This window comes from Echiichthys vipera, assembly GCF_963691815.1.
Source record: "Echiichthys vipera genome assembly, chromosome: 8".
In the NCBI taxonomy this organism is placed as follows: domain Eukaryota; kingdom Metazoa; phylum Chordata; class Actinopteri; order Perciformes; family Trachinidae; genus Echiichthys; species Echiichthys vipera.
Genome location: NC_139833.1, coordinates 16983288 through 17001668, shown reverse-complemented (window position 1 = coordinate 17001668; position 18381 = coordinate 16983288). Strand labels below are relative to the sequence as shown.

The 18381-nt window shown below is 39.1% G+C and overlaps 2 protein-coding genes across 2 annotated transcripts; one reads left to right on the top strand and one right to left on the bottom strand.

The window, feature by feature from the left end:
• Positions 1–1496: 1496 nt before the first annotated feature.
• Positions 1497–7024, top strand: kcnj20 (potassium inwardly rectifying channel subfamily J member 20; the record flags this gene model as incomplete). The annotated part of the gene is made up of 4 exons (XM_083917845.1): positions 1497–1569; positions 1948–2135; positions 2528–3752; positions 6669–7024. The coding sequence occupies exons 2-4, from the start codon at positions 2001–2003 to the stop codon at positions 7022–7024; spliced, it is 1716 nt and encodes a 571-aa protein (XP_083773971.1). The 5' UTR covers positions 1497–1569; positions 1948–2000.
• Positions 7025–10765: 3741 nt separating this feature from the next.
• Positions 10766–17284, bottom strand: zbtb32 (zinc finger and BTB domain containing 32; the record flags this gene model as incomplete). Its single annotated transcript, XM_083917844.1, has 4 exons — positions 10766–10995; positions 12626–12793; positions 15052–15161; positions 16266–17284. The coding sequence occupies 4 exons, from the start codon at positions 17282–17284 to the stop codon at positions 10766–10768; spliced, it is 1527 nt and encodes a 508-aa protein (XP_083773970.1).
• Between the last annotated feature and the right edge of the window lie 1097 nt (positions 17285–18381).

Here is an 18381-nt window from a genome sequence, read left to right as displayed (position 1 = left end):
TCACAGGACAGACGGGAAATGAGGCAGAGACAGCGTTGTTGGTGGTTAACCGTTTATTCCAGGCTTTCCCCAAACGTTACTCAACATAAAACAAACTACACAAACGAGCAGCCGTCCCTCTGACGGCCGTGGTCGGGTGTCTGCTGCCTCTTTCTGGGTCGTCGCCGCTCGGGTCCTCTCACAGGACCCAGCCTACTGCAAGAGGCAGAACCAGGTTACAAACATGCTTATGTAGCTGACTGATTACCTGATTCTGTCCAGCTGTCTGATCACCGGCTGAGCCACTCCTCCCTCTCCTCCTCCGGCAGTCGACACCTTAACCACACCCCACTGCCACAGTAAACAATGAGTGGATGAACTGCCATGAAATGTTGTAGAGATGGTCATGTCCCTCAGAGGATGAATTCTGCTGACTTTGGTGATCCTCTGCCTTTTCTTCAAGCGTCATCATCTGGTCAAAATTCCAAATCAGTCCAATAATGACAATCCCATCAGTCCCACCAGTCATGTGCAAAACTAAGACGGCAAACATGGAAGAAACATCATACCTGCTTCCCATCATTATCACTGTGAGCATGTTGGGAGGCTGAGGTTCGTGTTAAGATCAAAGTACAGCCTCACAGTGCTGCTAGCATTGCTCTTGTTTAACCTTTGCACAGACGAATAATCCCCGTGATGAGTAAACTGACCTTTTCAATCTCACTTCACTCATACCCAGATTTATCTGCTCACTTATTCAGTGGAACTCAGGATTTCAGTTAAGTTTTTCCAAGCATTCATTTTTATGATTAACTGTAACATAACTGACAATATTTAAAAAAATTACATTTAAGTTGTAATGAATATCATAGCCTTGTTCAGGTGCTTAATCACAGTATATATTGTCAAAGTTAGTACATTTAGGCAAGTTTATTTGTATAGAACAATTCAACAACAATGTCATTCAAAGTGCTTTACATAAAACATTAAAAGCATTGGAGAAAGAAAACACATAAAGGTCATTTAAAACATATAGAAGATAGTTACAGTTACAGAAGTTTCAGTGCAGTTTACTGCAAAAGCAGCGGCAAACAGAAAAGTCTTCAGTCTTGATTTAAAAGAACTCAGAGACGCAGCAGACCTGCAGTTTTCTGGGAGTTTGTTCCAGATTTGTGGTGCATAAAAACTAAACACTGCCTCTCCATGTTTAGTTTGAACTCTGGGGACACAGAGCAGACCTGTCCCAGACAATCTGAGAGGTCTGGATGGTTCGTAGCTGAGCAGAAGATCTGAAATGTATTTTGGTCCTAAACCATTCAGTGCTTTGTAAACCAACAGAAGTATTTTGAATTCAATTTAGATACCCTTTGCATCCCAGATGAGAGTAGCAGCTGAGTCTACTCTGGCAGTACTGCTGAGGCAGCAGGCTGACAGAGCTTATAGCTCCAGCTGGAGAGGATCTCCCTAAGCTTCCTCCGATAGTGTCTGCTGCTCCTGAAAGTATACAAGCTAAAACCATTGCTTTAAAAGGAAGTATTTAGTGTCGTGTGTCTGGTATGGATTGATGGGATGCATTGACACCACCCAAAGGTTAGTTAATTTAGTTGTGCTTTTTTCCTACAAACAGCTTTCCTTTTAAAAAACTGACTCATCATTGCAATCAAAATATTTTTCTTGCTGAGGGAAACAGTTGAAAGAAAAATGCCCTCAGCTATACACCAGTCTGTGCTCTCTCTCTCTCTGCTTATTTGTAACAAAGTGTTTAGAATACTTTTAACAAGCTTGAGTTTGGTTTATTTCAGTCTTAGGAGCTGTGTGCTCCACTTGCTGGTGGTAATACATCCTATGTGAGAGTCTTCTTTGACTGTGTGTCCTCAGGTCTTAAATCAATGCAAGAACCTTGGAACGAGAATGATTATACCCGTGCTCTACTGCTAGTGTTTTTTGCCTTTAAATTTCTGTTGCAAGGACAGACTATAACTTTGAGACCAGAGAGTCCCGTGGATCGGAACATAGGAGCCATGGGGCCTCCAGGGACCACCCAGGCTGGGACAAGGGGACGGCAAACATCCATGCCCTACCAGCCTAAATCCATCATGGTCGTCCATTCCACACCTTCAGGAGAGGAAATTCAGTGTGAGAGCTATGTAATAAATGTAAGGCAGTAATGTTCAAATGGGCATTTTTCACAAACTTCTGAGAACTTTTAGTACTTCTTGTTGGCTTGAAAATGGAAATTGAAAGTAAATTCTTGAACTTGAAAACAGTTGATAAAACATTATCTCTTTATGGTCCATCCACTAGCTGACCTTGTTTGTATCACAACTGTAGCTGTTGTTTAAATGTTTAATCAAAATGTCTCTGGTTAAGCCAATAGAATCCATGTATTGTTTTTTTTTTTTAAGTTGGAATATGCCACTAGAATTATTGTACACTAAACAAAAACAATAGAGGAAAAGTAATCTGGTGTTACTGAGCTCAAATGCACTCAGATTTAAAACTGTGTGTGTACGGAGAAAATCAAATTCATGACTCTTCCTTTTTCCAGCGGGAGACAGACTCACCTCTTCCTCTTCCGGACATCATGCCAGGGGATTTTGCTGAGCTTGCCTCGGCCAAGCGACGTCATAAAAGTACAACAGATATCCCTTATCGGGGCAACTTGCTTCAACCTTCCATCCAAGGTCTCTCAAAAACAGAGCAAGTCTTTCGCCGCTGCTCACTGAGAGAGACCAACACTGTGTCGCACTACCCTCGCCATGCCCTCAGTGTGCCTAACATAGGCAACCCTAACCCCCTTCGTGTCATTAACAGTCCCCTCCATAGCACCCCACTCTCACCTGTACACAGCAACATATCCAGCCCTTCTAGAGAGTTGGAGAGGCTGGCCAAAGCCCGGAGTAAACTCCTGGAGAGTGAGTGTAACCAAACCCCCACCCTGCCTCCAGAAACCAGGGAGCAAATTCGCTATGTCTCCAAAGATGGAAAGTGTCGCGTCAACCTGGGTCACATCACTGAGCGGGGCCGTTTTCTCTCTGACATCTTCACCTCTTTTGTGGACCTCCAGTACCGCTGGTTTCTATTTGTATTCATGATGTGCTACATCATTACCTGGTTCCTGTTTGCTGGGCTCTACTTTCTGAATGCTTCCCTCCGAGGTGACCTAGGACAAAAGGGATCCCTTGGCACCCCTGAACACCACCTCGTAGACCAAAGGCCTTGCTATTTAGGTATAGATGGCTTCATTTCAGCTCTTCTCTTCTCCGTAGAGACACAGCGCACCATTGGTTATGGGTCACGCACCGTGTCTCCCACTTGCCACGAGGGTGTGCTTCTGGTTATGATGCAGTGTATTGTTGGGTCTATGATAGACGCACTCATGGTGGGTTGCATGTTTGTCAAAATATCAAGACCTAAGAAGCGGGCTGAGACACTTCTCTTCAGTCGCACTTGTGTTATTGCCAACCGCGACGACCAGCTGTGTTTGATGTTCCGTCTGGGGGACCTGAGAGAAAGCCACATGGTGGATGCCAAGGTCCGCGCAAAGTTGATCAAGTCCCGCCAAACAGCTGAGGGCGAGTTCTTGCCACTTGAACAGACAGAGATTGATCTTGGTTATGAAACTGGGTCAGACCGTCTCTTCCTGGTGGAGCCTCAAGTTATTCAGCACAACATTGACTCTAACAGTCCACTCTGGGAACTGGAACCTGAACAGCTAAGACGACAACAGTTTGAGATCATCGTTATCTTGGAGGGAATTGTTGAGGCCACAGGTGAGCAATCTAATAGTCAAATAAGATACAGAAGATGCAGAAATCACAAAAGTTACAAAGTTAATTTATTGTCTCTCTAAAATAAAGATTTAGACTAAAAAATGTGAATAGTATTTTCTTTATGCTACACAAGAAAATAAAACAACACTTTTTTTTGTGATTGAGTATGGAGGATGAGTTTAGGAGTCTTACAGCCTGAGGAAAGAAGATGCTCTGTAATCTGGTGGTGCAGCAGCAGCTACGTTGTATCGCTTGCCATATGGTAGCAGAGTGAACAGGCTGTTGCTGGTATTGCCTTTTAGAGCCCACCCGTCCTGGTCCATGCACATCCTATGCAAGTTTATAAAATGTTTCCAGTCAGGATGCTTTCTGTGGTTCCTCTGTAAAAGTTAACAAGAATTAGGCTGGGGAATTTTGCCTTTCCTTAAAAATGGGTATTATGTTCTTACTTTACCCCAATAATATATAACAACACCATTTTGATTTCACTTCTAGATTTCTACTTCCAATCCTATACTTTTGTATTTTTCTTTAGTGGTTGGTTACACAGAAAATAGTTGACCTTAAGGTCTGCAGAGTATGCAGAAAAACTGAAAATGTTTTTATATGTCATTTTATGCACTGTGAGCACCAGAAGGGAAAATTCCAAGTAACCCTCATTGGTTTGGCAATGGTGAGGCAGAAATCTGTCTTCATACCACAAGTGGTTGGAAAAACAAGTTGTTTTTTTTGTAATTTATAGCGAATATACCCTTTGTGTAGTGTTAATATTTACTTTTGTTATTTGTATAAAAATCACCAGGATGGTGGTTCACATCCAGTCATTTGCCAACTATACTGCTCATTTATGGCCTATTCACATATACAGTACATACATTTGAAAATACATTGAAACATTATATTTTTTTGAGTCAAGGCACTCGGCTGTCTCTCAGCAAATCAAGATAGTCTGTATTCCTGGGAAAGTGTTATATTCACTTCATTATTCATTAAAGTAACCATGATCATGATGCATAACATCTAAATCCCTAAAGGCTGAAGGCAGAAAACTTCCAAAAAAGCACAATGTTTTTAACAGGAAATAAAATGTCTCTCACTCAGTTAGCAGGAATTCCTTTATCCTGTTTTGTTACTGACTGTTTGAAACAGTCCATAAGTTTAGGGCACCCTGAGGACCATAGCACAACAATATTGGATAAAACATATTAAGAGGAGCTGCTTGACATTTTCAGATATACACTTCTGTTGAAAATTCGCTAAAAATATAATTGTGACATATCTTAAGGAGAATATTAACTATGTGTAAAAATACAGCATAAATTTTTATTGTTTTTTACCCAAAAATATTAAATCAGCAACCATTTTGTTTCAGCATCAGTGTCTGGAGGTATTCCTTTCAGGCTGCATACAGCCCTGATACGTTCACCAATAACCAGGGCACCTCATAGGTCATAAGCAAAAAAAAGTTTGCAAAGCACTCTCTGTTGCTGTGATAGTGATCAGTTGACAGAAACAAGATTTTGAAAAGTGAGGGAGCCATGCCTCAAGCCACATGCCGTGTTATATCCTGTTTGTTTGATCTGTACAGATTTTATTACCTTGGATCAAGCCAGGCTAGCTGTTTTTACCTGTTTCCAGCCTTTATGTTGAGCTAAGCTAACTTAAACTAATACATGTCGGCCACCCAATACACTAAGTAGGCTATGCCATTAACAAATTGTAAGTTTTAGATGATGAATGTTTATCCACCAAAAAGTTTCCACATACACATTGTGACAACTGTAAATGGAGGCAGATTGACTGCAATGCATTTGTGGCAAAGTATTTGGTCTGACAGCAGTTTAACATTAGAGGAAGTGTGTTTAAGTGTGTTTAAGTGTGTGTGTGTGTGTGTGTGTGTGTGTGTGTGTGTGTGTGTGTGTGTGTGTGTGTGTGTGTGTGTGTGTGTGTGTGTGTGTGTGTGTGTGCGTGTGTGTGTGTGTGTGTGTGTGTGTGTGTGTGAAAAGATAAGAAGTGTTTTTGTATGCCGTAAGTAATTAAGTTTTCTGGAAATGTTTATCTTCTTTGGAAATCTTGGTTGGCGAGACAGAATGCTGTAGCGTTTATTGGACTTCAGTGGTTCAGCATGTGTCAAGAGAAAAACTAAACAAAACAAAAAAACAGAAGAAAGCAAAAATGGAAGTGACTTATAACTTCTCCAGTTTGTGGTAGGGGTAAACATGTCTGCCTGGCATTACAAGAGGGGATACTGCAGGTAATAACAAACAAACCACGTTTTTCAGTGAAGTTTTGCAGATCTGTTCATATCAATAATTATGCAACTTGGTAGATACATTCTTAAAAAATGTTTTCTCATTATGTCGATTAAAAATTCATAATCTGGCTCTACATTTCCTCCTAAACATAATTTCTCTTGCAAATGAATGGTATGTAGACAACACCACTTGCTATCGCATCAGTTTGCTTTATATTTTACGTGTTCACAGTGACAGTATTTATTCTTTTTCACAGAAGACATTTAGACATATAATGATAGGTAAAAGTAAAACTGGTGTGAATAATACTTAATTATTTACACCAGTGAATTAATTAATTAATGATGGCTTGATTTAATTTAGCTGCTTCAGTTTCACAGCGCTGGTATTGTGCATGCTGGCTCAATGTCAGACTTCGACACTTTAAGTTATTAGTAACACCTGTGTATTTTTCTTCTTTGCCCAGTCAAAATATCTGCTGTGTGGCCCATTGTGTTCACCCCGCTAAGCAGCGTTCTTTAGAAGTAGTACATAATTGAGCTGTTCACTATGGAGATTCAAACACATAGTGACATCTTGTGGCCAATGGTGTGTACTTCAATTTACAAATAGTGATGCATTTAACATGTGTAACGTTTCAATCTCATCATTTTACACACAGGCATGATGTGCCAAGCCAAAACATCCTACATTGAAACAGAGATCGAGTGGGGAGCTCGCTTCGAACCCTGCATGACACTGGAGAAGGGCTCCTTCAGAGTAGACCTGCGTCGTTTCCACACCACCTACCAAGTACCGCTGCCTAACTGCAGCGCCAGCCGGGCACAACAGTTAATGTCTCTGGCAGATTGGACACTCCAAGACTCAAAAGCCAGCAGAGACTGGGGGACAGAGGGAATAGTAGAGGAGGACAAAGACAAACAACCATCTCATGGAGGATTCAGTTTTGATAACATTCTGGAGGAGAGAGCGTCTGAGGGCAATGAGAGTGAAGGGAGCAGAACAAGCTTGCCATAACAGCCTCTGACACATAATATTCTACATTGGAATACATGCAGTCTAATAAGATAGGTTATGTAACAGTATTTATGAATAATTTATCAACAAGGAATGTATGGAGCTTTTTAAACTCAAACCTTATTGATCAGTGGCTACATACGGTTTTAAGTACCATGCAGTCAAATTTGACTTCTGCTTTTAACCCATCCTAAGAAGCAGTAAGCAGCTGAAAGTACCCAGGGAGCAATTTGGGTTTAGTTTATTGCTTAACCTCACTCTTAGATACTGTTGTCTTTCCATTAACAATTCTAGCAGACTTACATCTCCTATTAATGTTCCGATCTTAGCGTTACTCCTACAAATTTTGAGCACAAAATCTTCGTACGAAACACAGCAGAACAACATAAAAAAAAGCCAACTTTTTATTTTATATCCTGCACAATTTAGCTGTAGATGACCCTCAGAGTTTGCTGAAATGCTGTGGGCCGGGCTTATATTACAAGAAATGTCGTATCCCCGGAACCCTTTGTGCTACTGCAACCATATTTGGTGGATGTGTAGATATGATGTCTAAGTGGACATGGCGATTTGGACATTTGGCGCCGTTGCAACAATCGATGGAGCTGTAGCAGCAGCACCTAACTACAAAGAAAGGAATCTCTGTCTGTGCATGTATCTCTGTCGGTCCTTCACATATCTCAAGAAGTTCATCCAGTTAAAATTATAGTTGTACTCCATAAGAAATGAGCGGCCTCTTTGGCAGTACGATGTAATTGCAGGTCGGCCTGTTTGTTCAGAGCCTTTTATCTTGTCATGTTCATGGTCACTATGTGTGTTGACTATTTTTTACTAAAACGCATTCACCTCTCTACTTCAAGTCTGTCCTCTACATATGTTACCTCTTCAAGTACACACATGTTCCTATTATACTTATACTATACAACCTAACAACAGGCCTGACTCAAGTTGGAAGTTCCAGCTTTCCGATGACAAGTGAACGCAGCTGTCAGCAGAGTCACTAACATGGCGGCTTGTTTTATCTATTGGAAGTAGAAGTGCTTTCATTAATGGGTCATATGATCAATCACCATTGTTTTGACTCACTCTTTGATAAATATTTACTTAAAGTAATGTTAAATAGATGAAAATCTTACGGAGTACATCTCATTCTCCTTTAACTTCACCCTTGGTAGGTGTATTGCTGAAGATCCAAGGGAGTGCAGTGTCGAGTGTTAGGTTGATCAGATGAGCGGTTCTTCCACTTTTTTAACTACATGTCCTTCGGACAGAGGTAGGCACAAGCAGACGTCTAATTTCTAGCCAGTTTCAAGCTTAGGTAGTTACACTCTGATAGGAGGTGTGCCTCTGGTTGCAGTAGTACACATTAAGTGTAGGTGGACCTACATTACTGTGCTTCAATGTCACCTGAAAAAATGGAAAAATCGCAACATGTGAATTGTTTAATTTTGCATAGTTTTATCAAGAAGGTTTTGCAAAATAACACATGACGCACCTATCAAAATAAATGCTTTTATTCTTCCACTCAACTAATCTTATATCAAATGTCATATTATTCATTGCACTTTAGTGAGAATGTTTACTGAAAAACTAAGGCATTCTTATCTTTGTTGTTGCATAGCAAACATTTCATGATAATGCATTTAGCACTTTTAATTTTGTACACTTCAGATCAGGCCTAATAACGTTGGTGAATATGGTTGAAATATCTTCTTCTCTAGCAAAGGATATAGTGGATACTTGTAGGCCAATGTGTAGTCTGCAATCATCTCCCTCCAACAATCCACACATTTTACGACCGATTTAGGCATCATGATTCCTTCCTCATCAACAATGAAATTGTGCAGCTTCTTACCAAAGAAGTTACTAAATTAGTATTTTAAGTGTGTTGAGAAGAAAAAAGGTAAGATCAGAGTTGGGCTTTTTATGTAATTCAACCTGTTCACCCTCCAAACCACGTAGGAAATTAAACTCCTTGCTGACTGTAGGTTGCTAAGTTATTTAGCTTGTTAGCCTGGCACGCTAAGATTGCAGTCTATATTACAGTCGATAAACACACTGTTTAATACATTCCTTTCACTTTTACTTTTGTTTTTGGATGTGGAAAACCTAAGAAAAGAAAACCAAAGAAAGAAAGCTCAATGGGACACTTGATTAGAACAAAGCCATAGTTAGTGTTATTAATGAAACCTCTGCGTTTCCTACTATGACATGTCAAAATGGCTGCTGTGAAAATGACCCTTTAATTCCTCAAAAATGCTACATCAATGCTTAAAAGGAATATCTGTTAAAGTGGATTATCAGTCTCCGTGAGTTGTCATGTACTGTACATGTGTAGACACAGGGATCCAAACACAGCCCGCTGAACAACAAACAATGATCACAATATTACATTTGCTGCCGGGCCAGTGCAATAAAAAGGACTTTTTATTTAAATTGCAAAGATCACACACACTTCATCATCTTCACACTGTCATAATTAAGGTGTACAGTTGCTTGGCAGAGTGGATACATAAAGATTTCATGATCATTTAGCATTTCCTATGTAGAAATAGTAATGTATATAAAAAATTGTATGAAAGAAATAGTTTAAACTTCTGCATAACAGTCTTAATTTTCCTCTATTCAAAGGCAAGCCAAGATCCTGTAGTTTTATTTTGCCCACAAAGTAATAAAAAACCTGGTGAGCTGCCCTCTGTTCCCCTAGCATTTCCTTTTAAAAGTCACATCATGTGTTTTATTATTTATATAAATGACAAATAATTGCCAATATAGCCTGTGTTTGTATGCTTGTTTATTTTACGCATTAGTAACCTAATGATCATCTATTGTAATAGTAATCTAAATCTCATCTAATACAACATATCGATTCATTAAAGCCTATAAATAAAAAATGAGTTGAAAGCATGGATTTATTAATTTATACCCTATATACATTCAGATAATGCTGTGCAAATCAACAAATAACCTTCAGTAGCCAGAACGTTCTACTGAAAGCACCAATGTGCATGGTTACACACTGCATAGATACATACCATATATATGAGATGAGGACTTTGGGGATACATTTATAGTCATATAACTTGTTTACTTATTTGTATGGATATGCTTATTTACTCAGCATATCCACTGAATTGTGACACTGCAGAAAATCTAATCTATTGCTCGTCTCAGACGTTTTCATCTCAATGAACCAGAGCAACCCTGAGATATCTAGTGACATTTTTAGTTGCACTCTGCATTCCTATTTGTCATTACATGAATACAGTCTTACTTAAAAATTGTAATGTTTCCATACATGGGATTAAGCTGACTTTTGTCTCACATGCAGTTCCAATAATTATGAAAGTAAGAAGGAAGGTGCCTGCGTCATTTGACGAGGAGTAGCTGTTGATGTGGCTTTAATGCACGTACATGACCGAATGTGAAATGGTAAACACTTTCATTACCTTTTCTTGCATGTCATTGGAAATGAGTGCCACATTGCTCTGTTCTATTGCTGAAAATGTGAATACAGAGCATTGTCAGTTTGTATAGAAGTTATTGCAATACCTGGTGATAGCCCCAGTGTGTGCCTCTCATGTATTGTTATAACTTAGGTAGTAAGTGTGGTTTTTGAGCACCATCTGGAATTCATTCTTCAGCTCTGTGACTCAAATGTAATGTTATACACGAGAGGCACAAACTATAAGCTACACTTATGAGAACTTTGTGTAGACAGAAGTGCCTGTGTTGTGAGGCTCACATGTGTGAGTTGTACAGGTAGGTGCTGCTGATGCTCCAGTCAGGAGGGAAGTCTTGCACTGCGTGGCGCTTGACGTGTCTCTGCATGGCGACCAGGCTATTGCAGAACTCCAGGCACACTGTGCATTGGTAGGGCGTGGCCCCTCCGTGCGTCCGCAGGTGCTTGATCATGGCCGAGTAGTCCCGTGAGCGCTGACCGCAGAGACGACACTCGAAAGGTTTCTCTCCTTGAAGCAGAGAGGAGGTAACTGGGGTTACAGAAAAGAAGACAATGGCAGGGAACGAGAGGTGTGTTCACATTGGAGAGGGCCTCATACCTTTAGGCATTAAAAGTACGGTCTTTGCCAGTTTTATTCCATTAGAGATTACTATATTATTTGACTGCAAACTAAGTTTTTTTTCTCCTTTTGACAGATGAATTTCTTAAATAAATAAACTGGGTCACGTTTCGTCCGGATCGTATGGTTTGCATCTTTCCGTTTTTCGGATAAATTCATATTAAAGATTAAGATGACAGGAAACATCAAATTGCTCTTAAAGTATTGTTTAAGAAATCCTGCCTGAGAAAAGTGGTCTAATTTGAAGGTGTAATGTTTAGCACCATTTATATAGTTAAGCATGTTTCAACTGATTTAGAGCAAATTTTCTTTGACGCTTTATAATGTTGCTAATTATTTTGTATTTTTAAACACATGCTGTAGTTTTTCTTTACTTTCACCTTGCACAATGTCCAATTTGCAGAGAAAATTGCTTGACAAAGATCATCACAATGAATATTCTGCCTGATGTCACTGTCCAGTGGTGGAAGTTCATTTACTCAAGTATAGTATACTTAAAAAATTCAAGCAACTTGTACTTTACTTAAGTATTTCCATTTTATGCAACTTTATACTATTCCAGTACATCGCGGAGACAAATATTGTACTTGATTTTGAATGTTTGTAATTAACTGAAGGATGTTTTCCCTTCTTCTACATTTTACACTTTTTAGAGAGTGTGGCTCTCACAGGACAGTGACACCACAAACATATAAGGCTCTTACAGATTGTGATGCATTTATATAATGTATATATTATATTAAACCACCCAAAAAGAAAGGAGCAAAATTAGCACAACCTTACATCTACAGCACTAAAATGCAACCTACAGATTAATGCACCTGTGATATTAATCCAAAAATACATATAACAGTACAACATTGACAGGGAATATTTTACTGCACAATCAACACTTTTACTTTTCATAATTTAAGTACATTTTACTATTTAAGTGAGGTTTTGAATGCATGACTTGTACTTATTTATATTTTACAGTATGGTATTAATACTTTCACCTCAGTAAAGGATCTGAAGTTCTCCCACTAACGCTGCTACACAACATTCAGTGTTGATTGACATATTTACTATCTCACGCAGCAAGTTTCAAGTCCCTGTAAGCAGAGTGTTACTACGAAACATGTAGTAACACTCTGCACTGGAAGATGTTTATCAGTAATGATAAATATAATATCTTTTTTAATACTATTGGTATTTAAAGTTAAACTAGCCTTCAATATAATTGAACATATCTGGCTCTTTTTACCTGATGGCCCAGTTTATCTGACTAACTGGACTTTGGACAAAAATAAATATACTGAATATTGATTTATAGGTAACAAAGATTATAAGCCATCATTGTGGGTTGGTACAGTCTTAGATCCTAACGTGTCATGTCTAACCAGTGAGTACAGAGCATCATCAAAAGTCACACAGCTAAAGTTTAGAGTTATTTTAAAGACAAAAATACCCAAATACTCACAGTTCACAGCTACTTCTGCTAAGGTAACTTTTTGGCTTGCTGATTAAACAGTGTGCCTACCGGTGTGAACTCGGTGGTGTGTGTCCAGTTGGTGTTTCAGACTAAACTTCTTGGGACAGTGTTGGCACTGGTAGGGTTTTTCTCCTCTGTGTTCTTGTCGATGGGATTGTGGTTTATGCTGTAACACATCTTCCCTTCCGCGGAACCGACACCCTGCACAGGCCTCACCTGTGCAAGCAACAAAAGATGAGGCAAAACAAGGTGTGAACACTGCGGTGGGCAATGAAGGGCCTAGCTGTTCACAAGATATATATATATATAATAAATTCAAACAGAAGTACAATTCCTGCAACAGCGAACAGTTATGTAAAATGGTTATAAAGTAAGATATGGGACCCTGACCTTGATGTGTTCATTCATGTTTCCTAATATTAAACACAGGAATTAATTGATTTTTATTTGCTCTTTTTATGTGTAAACTGTTTGATATGTTTGTCATATACAGTACTAGTCATTAAATAGCAATGTGATCGAGGGAATGAAAATGATCAATTACTTGCAATAAAGTGAATGAAGTGAAGTTAATTTTATTGCTACTAAATAAGTCGATGAATTGAAAAAATTAATCACCAAATGATTGAATAAATGTTTCATTGTTTAAAAGCTCCTCATTCCAGCTTCTCCAGTGTGAAGCTTTTTTGCTTTTTTTGCTATATCATTAACAATTAAATATAAAAATGATAATATCTTAAGCGTCATAACACAAAACGTTTCATGACGTCACCTCTCTTACATTTTATAGACCAAACAATGAATTAATTAATTGAAAAAAAGAAGAATGATGAGTACATGGTTTTTTTTAAGTCGACAGTAGCATGCACACTCAGGATTATAATGGACTCCTCCCGCACCTCTTTGACATGATAGCAATGACTCACTATAACAATAAAAAACTTTTCAGATACACAAGTCTATTCATGGTCAGCATCCTGTTGCAAAACAATAAAGTCAGTTTGTACAAGCTTACTTTCCTGTCGCTCTGCATACGTGTCTCTCCTGCAGCCACGTATCTTGGTGAGTCTTTTATAATAACAAAGGTGTGATTTTTGAGGTTAAAGTAGCTATTCCGAAGCCTTTCTGCGCCTTATATATATATATATATATATGTATTTCTTTTTTTCGAAGTGAAGACCTGGGCCTCATAGTATAGACAGGATGCTGAAATATGAAGGGGGTGTACTGTAGTAGGGGAAATTGAGAGACTAAACCACAACAATTGAACACTCACCACTCTCAACACAACTTACTGAGACCTGTTGCCATTGACATGATTCCTGTACAATATTTCACTTCAGTTCTAACTTTAAAGAAAAAAACAAACATCTTATGTAGCTAAAGATTTCATTTGCATTGCCCTTATTAACACACAGAATTAGAATTCCAAGGGAAGGCAAAGACTACCTTACAATAATAAAACATCTCATAGCAAACGCTTTATCTGTATTTTTATGCAATTATATATTGAGAAAGCTTTTTTTAATAAGTGCTTGAGAAAAAGTGTTATGTACTTATCCTACATTAATACACTGCTAACTGCATTGGAGTAAGTCACTTCTAAAGCTTGGTTTCACTATAGCTTAATCTCTCCAAGTATGAACATAATGTTCCATCAGATAAAACATGTTAATCAGTTTGATTGTATGAGATGAACTATCTATGCACGCACGCACACGCACAAACACAGAGGCACATACTCTTTTGTGGTATGGCATTGACTTCATGAAATTCATATTATTGTTTTTTATAATTATAAATCAATGTGTATGATTTTTGTTTAGTATAGGACAAACCACTGTTGCCAAGCAGTGCACACTGTACTGCATATATCTCTCGCTGTATCTAGTAACCACACTCCTGCTCCTGCTGCACCATGCTCTCTAAACCACAACTCTCTTTATCACTTTCCATTGCGTATCTACGTACCTGGAGTCTGCTGAGGTTAGAGGTCATGACAAGAACGGCCTTCCTACTGTGTTAAATAGAATCGTTCCACACAGGATGAGCACTGCTACAGCCAGTGCCGGCTAGTAATACAAGTACGTTCAGTGTGTTGTGATAGTTACATTCGTCAGCATGCAGGTGACTATATGGTGGGAGGTATAACGCTATGCTAGTTTTTAATACTCATGTTTCACTTCATATGAGTTCAACATTTCTGATTCAAATCATCTATATATGTAACTATCATTCTTTCTAAACAACATCTGGATTTTTAATTAGCGATTACTTAACTTATTGTATGTGTAGTGTTGAGTTGCTTTGAGTTGTATGTTTTTGTTTTGTATATTAATGCAATCAGTGTTCATCTTGTAATGTGTAATATATTGTAGGTGTGAACCCAATGAAGATTGACTGACAGCCATGACATCAGCTAATGGGGATTCTTTAAATAAAGACAAATACTATTGTTATAATAATATCATTACCTGGTGATGTGGAGGCTGACTCCCGCAGCATTGGATCCCCAAGGAGGCTTGTACTACAGTGTTGGCACTCTTTAACTCTCTCTCTGCTGGCTTTGGGTACCTCATGGTAACTGTGGAAAAATGGTTTCACATAAATTACATTAATTGTACCTTTTTTTTTTTTCTAAATATTTTTTATCAAATTTTACAGACAAGTGCACAAACAAAATCATAACAGCTGTACAGTGTGTCTGCCTTTATGTGAAAAGGGAGAAGAGACAATTTTTTTTTTTAATTGTACCTTTGACTATAATAAAGAAACTACCTTTATTTGTGCTCCAAAGAGATACATCACTGGGGAAACATACAGCAAGTAAAAGTCAGCCTGCGTATATTTTACGACATTATGTGTTATCATAAATTACATCCTTTAACACCCTTTCCTTCCTTTCCATCTCCAACCACAAGATATTTATAGCGCTCATTCAGGGTAAAAGCTCTTTTAACTTTCATATAATGTCATAGTCGAAGACTGGAACAGGATGATGAAGAGACACTGAAGAAGTGCTTCTTTTTTAATGAAGACACATACATGTTTTGAACTACCGGTATTTCTTGTGGTACAGACGCGGCAAGTTAAAACACTGAAACTGGGTTTCAGTGGGTGGAAAATCTATAATTCTGCAAAGGAGGGGAGAAATTTAGGGGGCTCCCCTGTACACCCTGTTTAGTTGCACTGTGAGGAACGCTGTACAAAATGCATAGATTTTACAAAAGGAGTTAAAAGACCCAAAAACAAAGTCAAGTGGGTTTCACAGTATTAAAACAGTGCATTCATTGAGAATCAGGACAAAGTATGGTTTATTGTGATTAAACAAAAAAAAGTGAGTAAAGTTACATTAACTTTATTAAAAACTTGATTTGTATGTTGTTTGTCCTTTTGTGCTTGTGATTAGTCTGAAAACTAGGATTATAATTTTTCAAAGCAAAAACAAAAAAAGCCTTTGACTGACTAGGGCTGTAAGGGAAGGGTTAACAGGTGAAACTGCTCTAGTTGGAAAGTGCAGGTGGCTCGAACACGCACAAACAACAGTGAGTCAGGTACCATTTCTGTCGTAAGGGAACAATTGAGCAAATTAGGGGATTCTAAATGACTGTGAGAGGAAAATAAGGAGACAATGACTGAAAATAATCCAAACAGAAGTTTCCAAAATCATGTCCGGCTGCTAACTTACCTTGGCTCACTGGTTTGAACGGCTCCAGTAAATGCTCGCTGGCTGTTCTTTTTTCTTTTCAACAGGCCTTGCTTTATTATTCTCCCCATCCCTGAAGACCCAGCGTGAAGGTTTTGTGTATAGCATGGATAAAAGCCAGAGTAGCCCATTACAGAGCTGTGAACAGGGTTTTGAAAAGGAGAGCCGAGCAGGGGGAGCATGTGGGGGGTGGAGAGGGAGAAGGGGTACGCTACAGAGGTCTGGTTTGGGGACTGAAGGGGGTGAGCTGCGATTAAGCTCGAATAGTTCTCTGCTATCTGCCTGAAGGTGCTCACAGAGCCCCACATGTTTGCAGGGAAAGTCCAGGGAGAAGAGAAAGAGGAGCTGCTGCTGGCAGGCCTGGTGATAACACTTTCTCTGCTATAGGGTGTTGCTGACACAGGGGGGAGTTTGGGCTTTTTTCTTGGGGAATGCAGACTCTTGGGGTTCTTAGCAGGATCAGAGGGCGAGAGGTCCTCCATAACAATGCAGTCACTTGCCTCCTCCACTGGGGAAGATGTCTCTTGGAGTTTCTCCTCTTGAACTAGACTTCCTTTTTGCTTTTGATCGTTCTCATCTGCACTTACTTCTTCTTCTTTGATTTCTCTTCTATTGTCCTCCTCTCTGACTCTGGAGTCGAGATTGCCAAGCTGCTTCCGGCACTGCTCCTCCAGCGGCTGCATCTCCAACAGCTGAGCAGCTCTCAGCAGCAGGTGCAGGTCGTTTACAGAGACCTCAAGAGTCTGTGTGTAGGTGAAGTCCAGAACCTGCTGGAAGGTGCGGGGTGAGAAATACTCCAGAGTGCAGTGGACTGGGCTGTCTACGTTTGCCTGGGTTAGCTGCTGCGCTAGTCTTCTGCTAGCACAAGCCAGTACGAGCCGATGAGCCCTGAAAGTTTGACTCTTTACTGAGATGATGGCATCACAGAGTGACCCTGTGTGGCGTAAGGCATCTGCCTGCTGCAGAAAGTGGTAGTATTGGGTGTTGTTGATTCTGATCATTCTGAAGTTTTAAGATGTAAAACTGAAAGTCTGAGAAGAGAAAGTAAAGGAACAAAAACAATCAGAGAGAGATCAAATCAGAGTATGCCCACTCTTTTTCAGAATAATTTCCGTCTGTTTGCCAGGGGGTTATTGGGTATGTGACATTTCTAGAAATGCTAAATTGTAAATAGGAAAATCATGTTACTAATCAAAAGCAGGGATTGGCTTGTGATCAGTAATATGTTTCTCTGTGGTTTGTACATTTTTTCCCTCCCAACCTTTCCAAAAAACTTTACCTGTAGTGACAGTTGAGAGAATTGAACGTACCCAAGGTCATTTCATTATTTGTTTGTATTGCAACAAGTGTCAACAGGGAATTTGATTATATACTATAGTTTATAAAATGGTTATGGATTTTTATAAAAGCAAGTAACTCACCCACATATTTACGCATTCAATACCTGAAGGATTCACACAATTTCTTTTTACGATATTCTCAAATATACAGAATAACGTCCCTCAATCACAACCATGTCTGATATTGTGTCTGAATGTGTGGAAATGTACTCTGTTTTGTGAAAGCCTTGATATTCGGTGCTCACATACACACTCTAAAGCCACAAAGCTCTAACAGTATATGAAACCATGACTAATGACTGTACACACAAGTAAACAGGAGTAAAGTTTGAACGTCAACAACAATAAGATTGTTTGGTGATGATCAACATCAAATGCAAGGGTTGGAATATGTAAATATTTAAGTATGCGACAGAATTATTTGGAATTTTACACCTAAAATAGCAAATACATCGATGAAAACTCCATGGCTGTGTGTCAAAACTACCGGATGCATGAGAATTTGTCATCTTCACACACACTGAAGTCGACAATGAACTTTAATGATTATACAGTGTGCGGTCGGTTTCTGCAGCGAAGGTCACAAGTACTGTGAGCTATTACCAAGTTGTTGGTGTTTTTTTGCACAATTGCAAACCCATTCGGTCCTCTGATGGTGACTGAAAATGGTAAGTTGATGTGAAACGAAATGACATGTAGTTGTCTCATTACTGGAATTTGTTTTAAATGTGTATGCACTTTTGCATGCTCTCGAAACC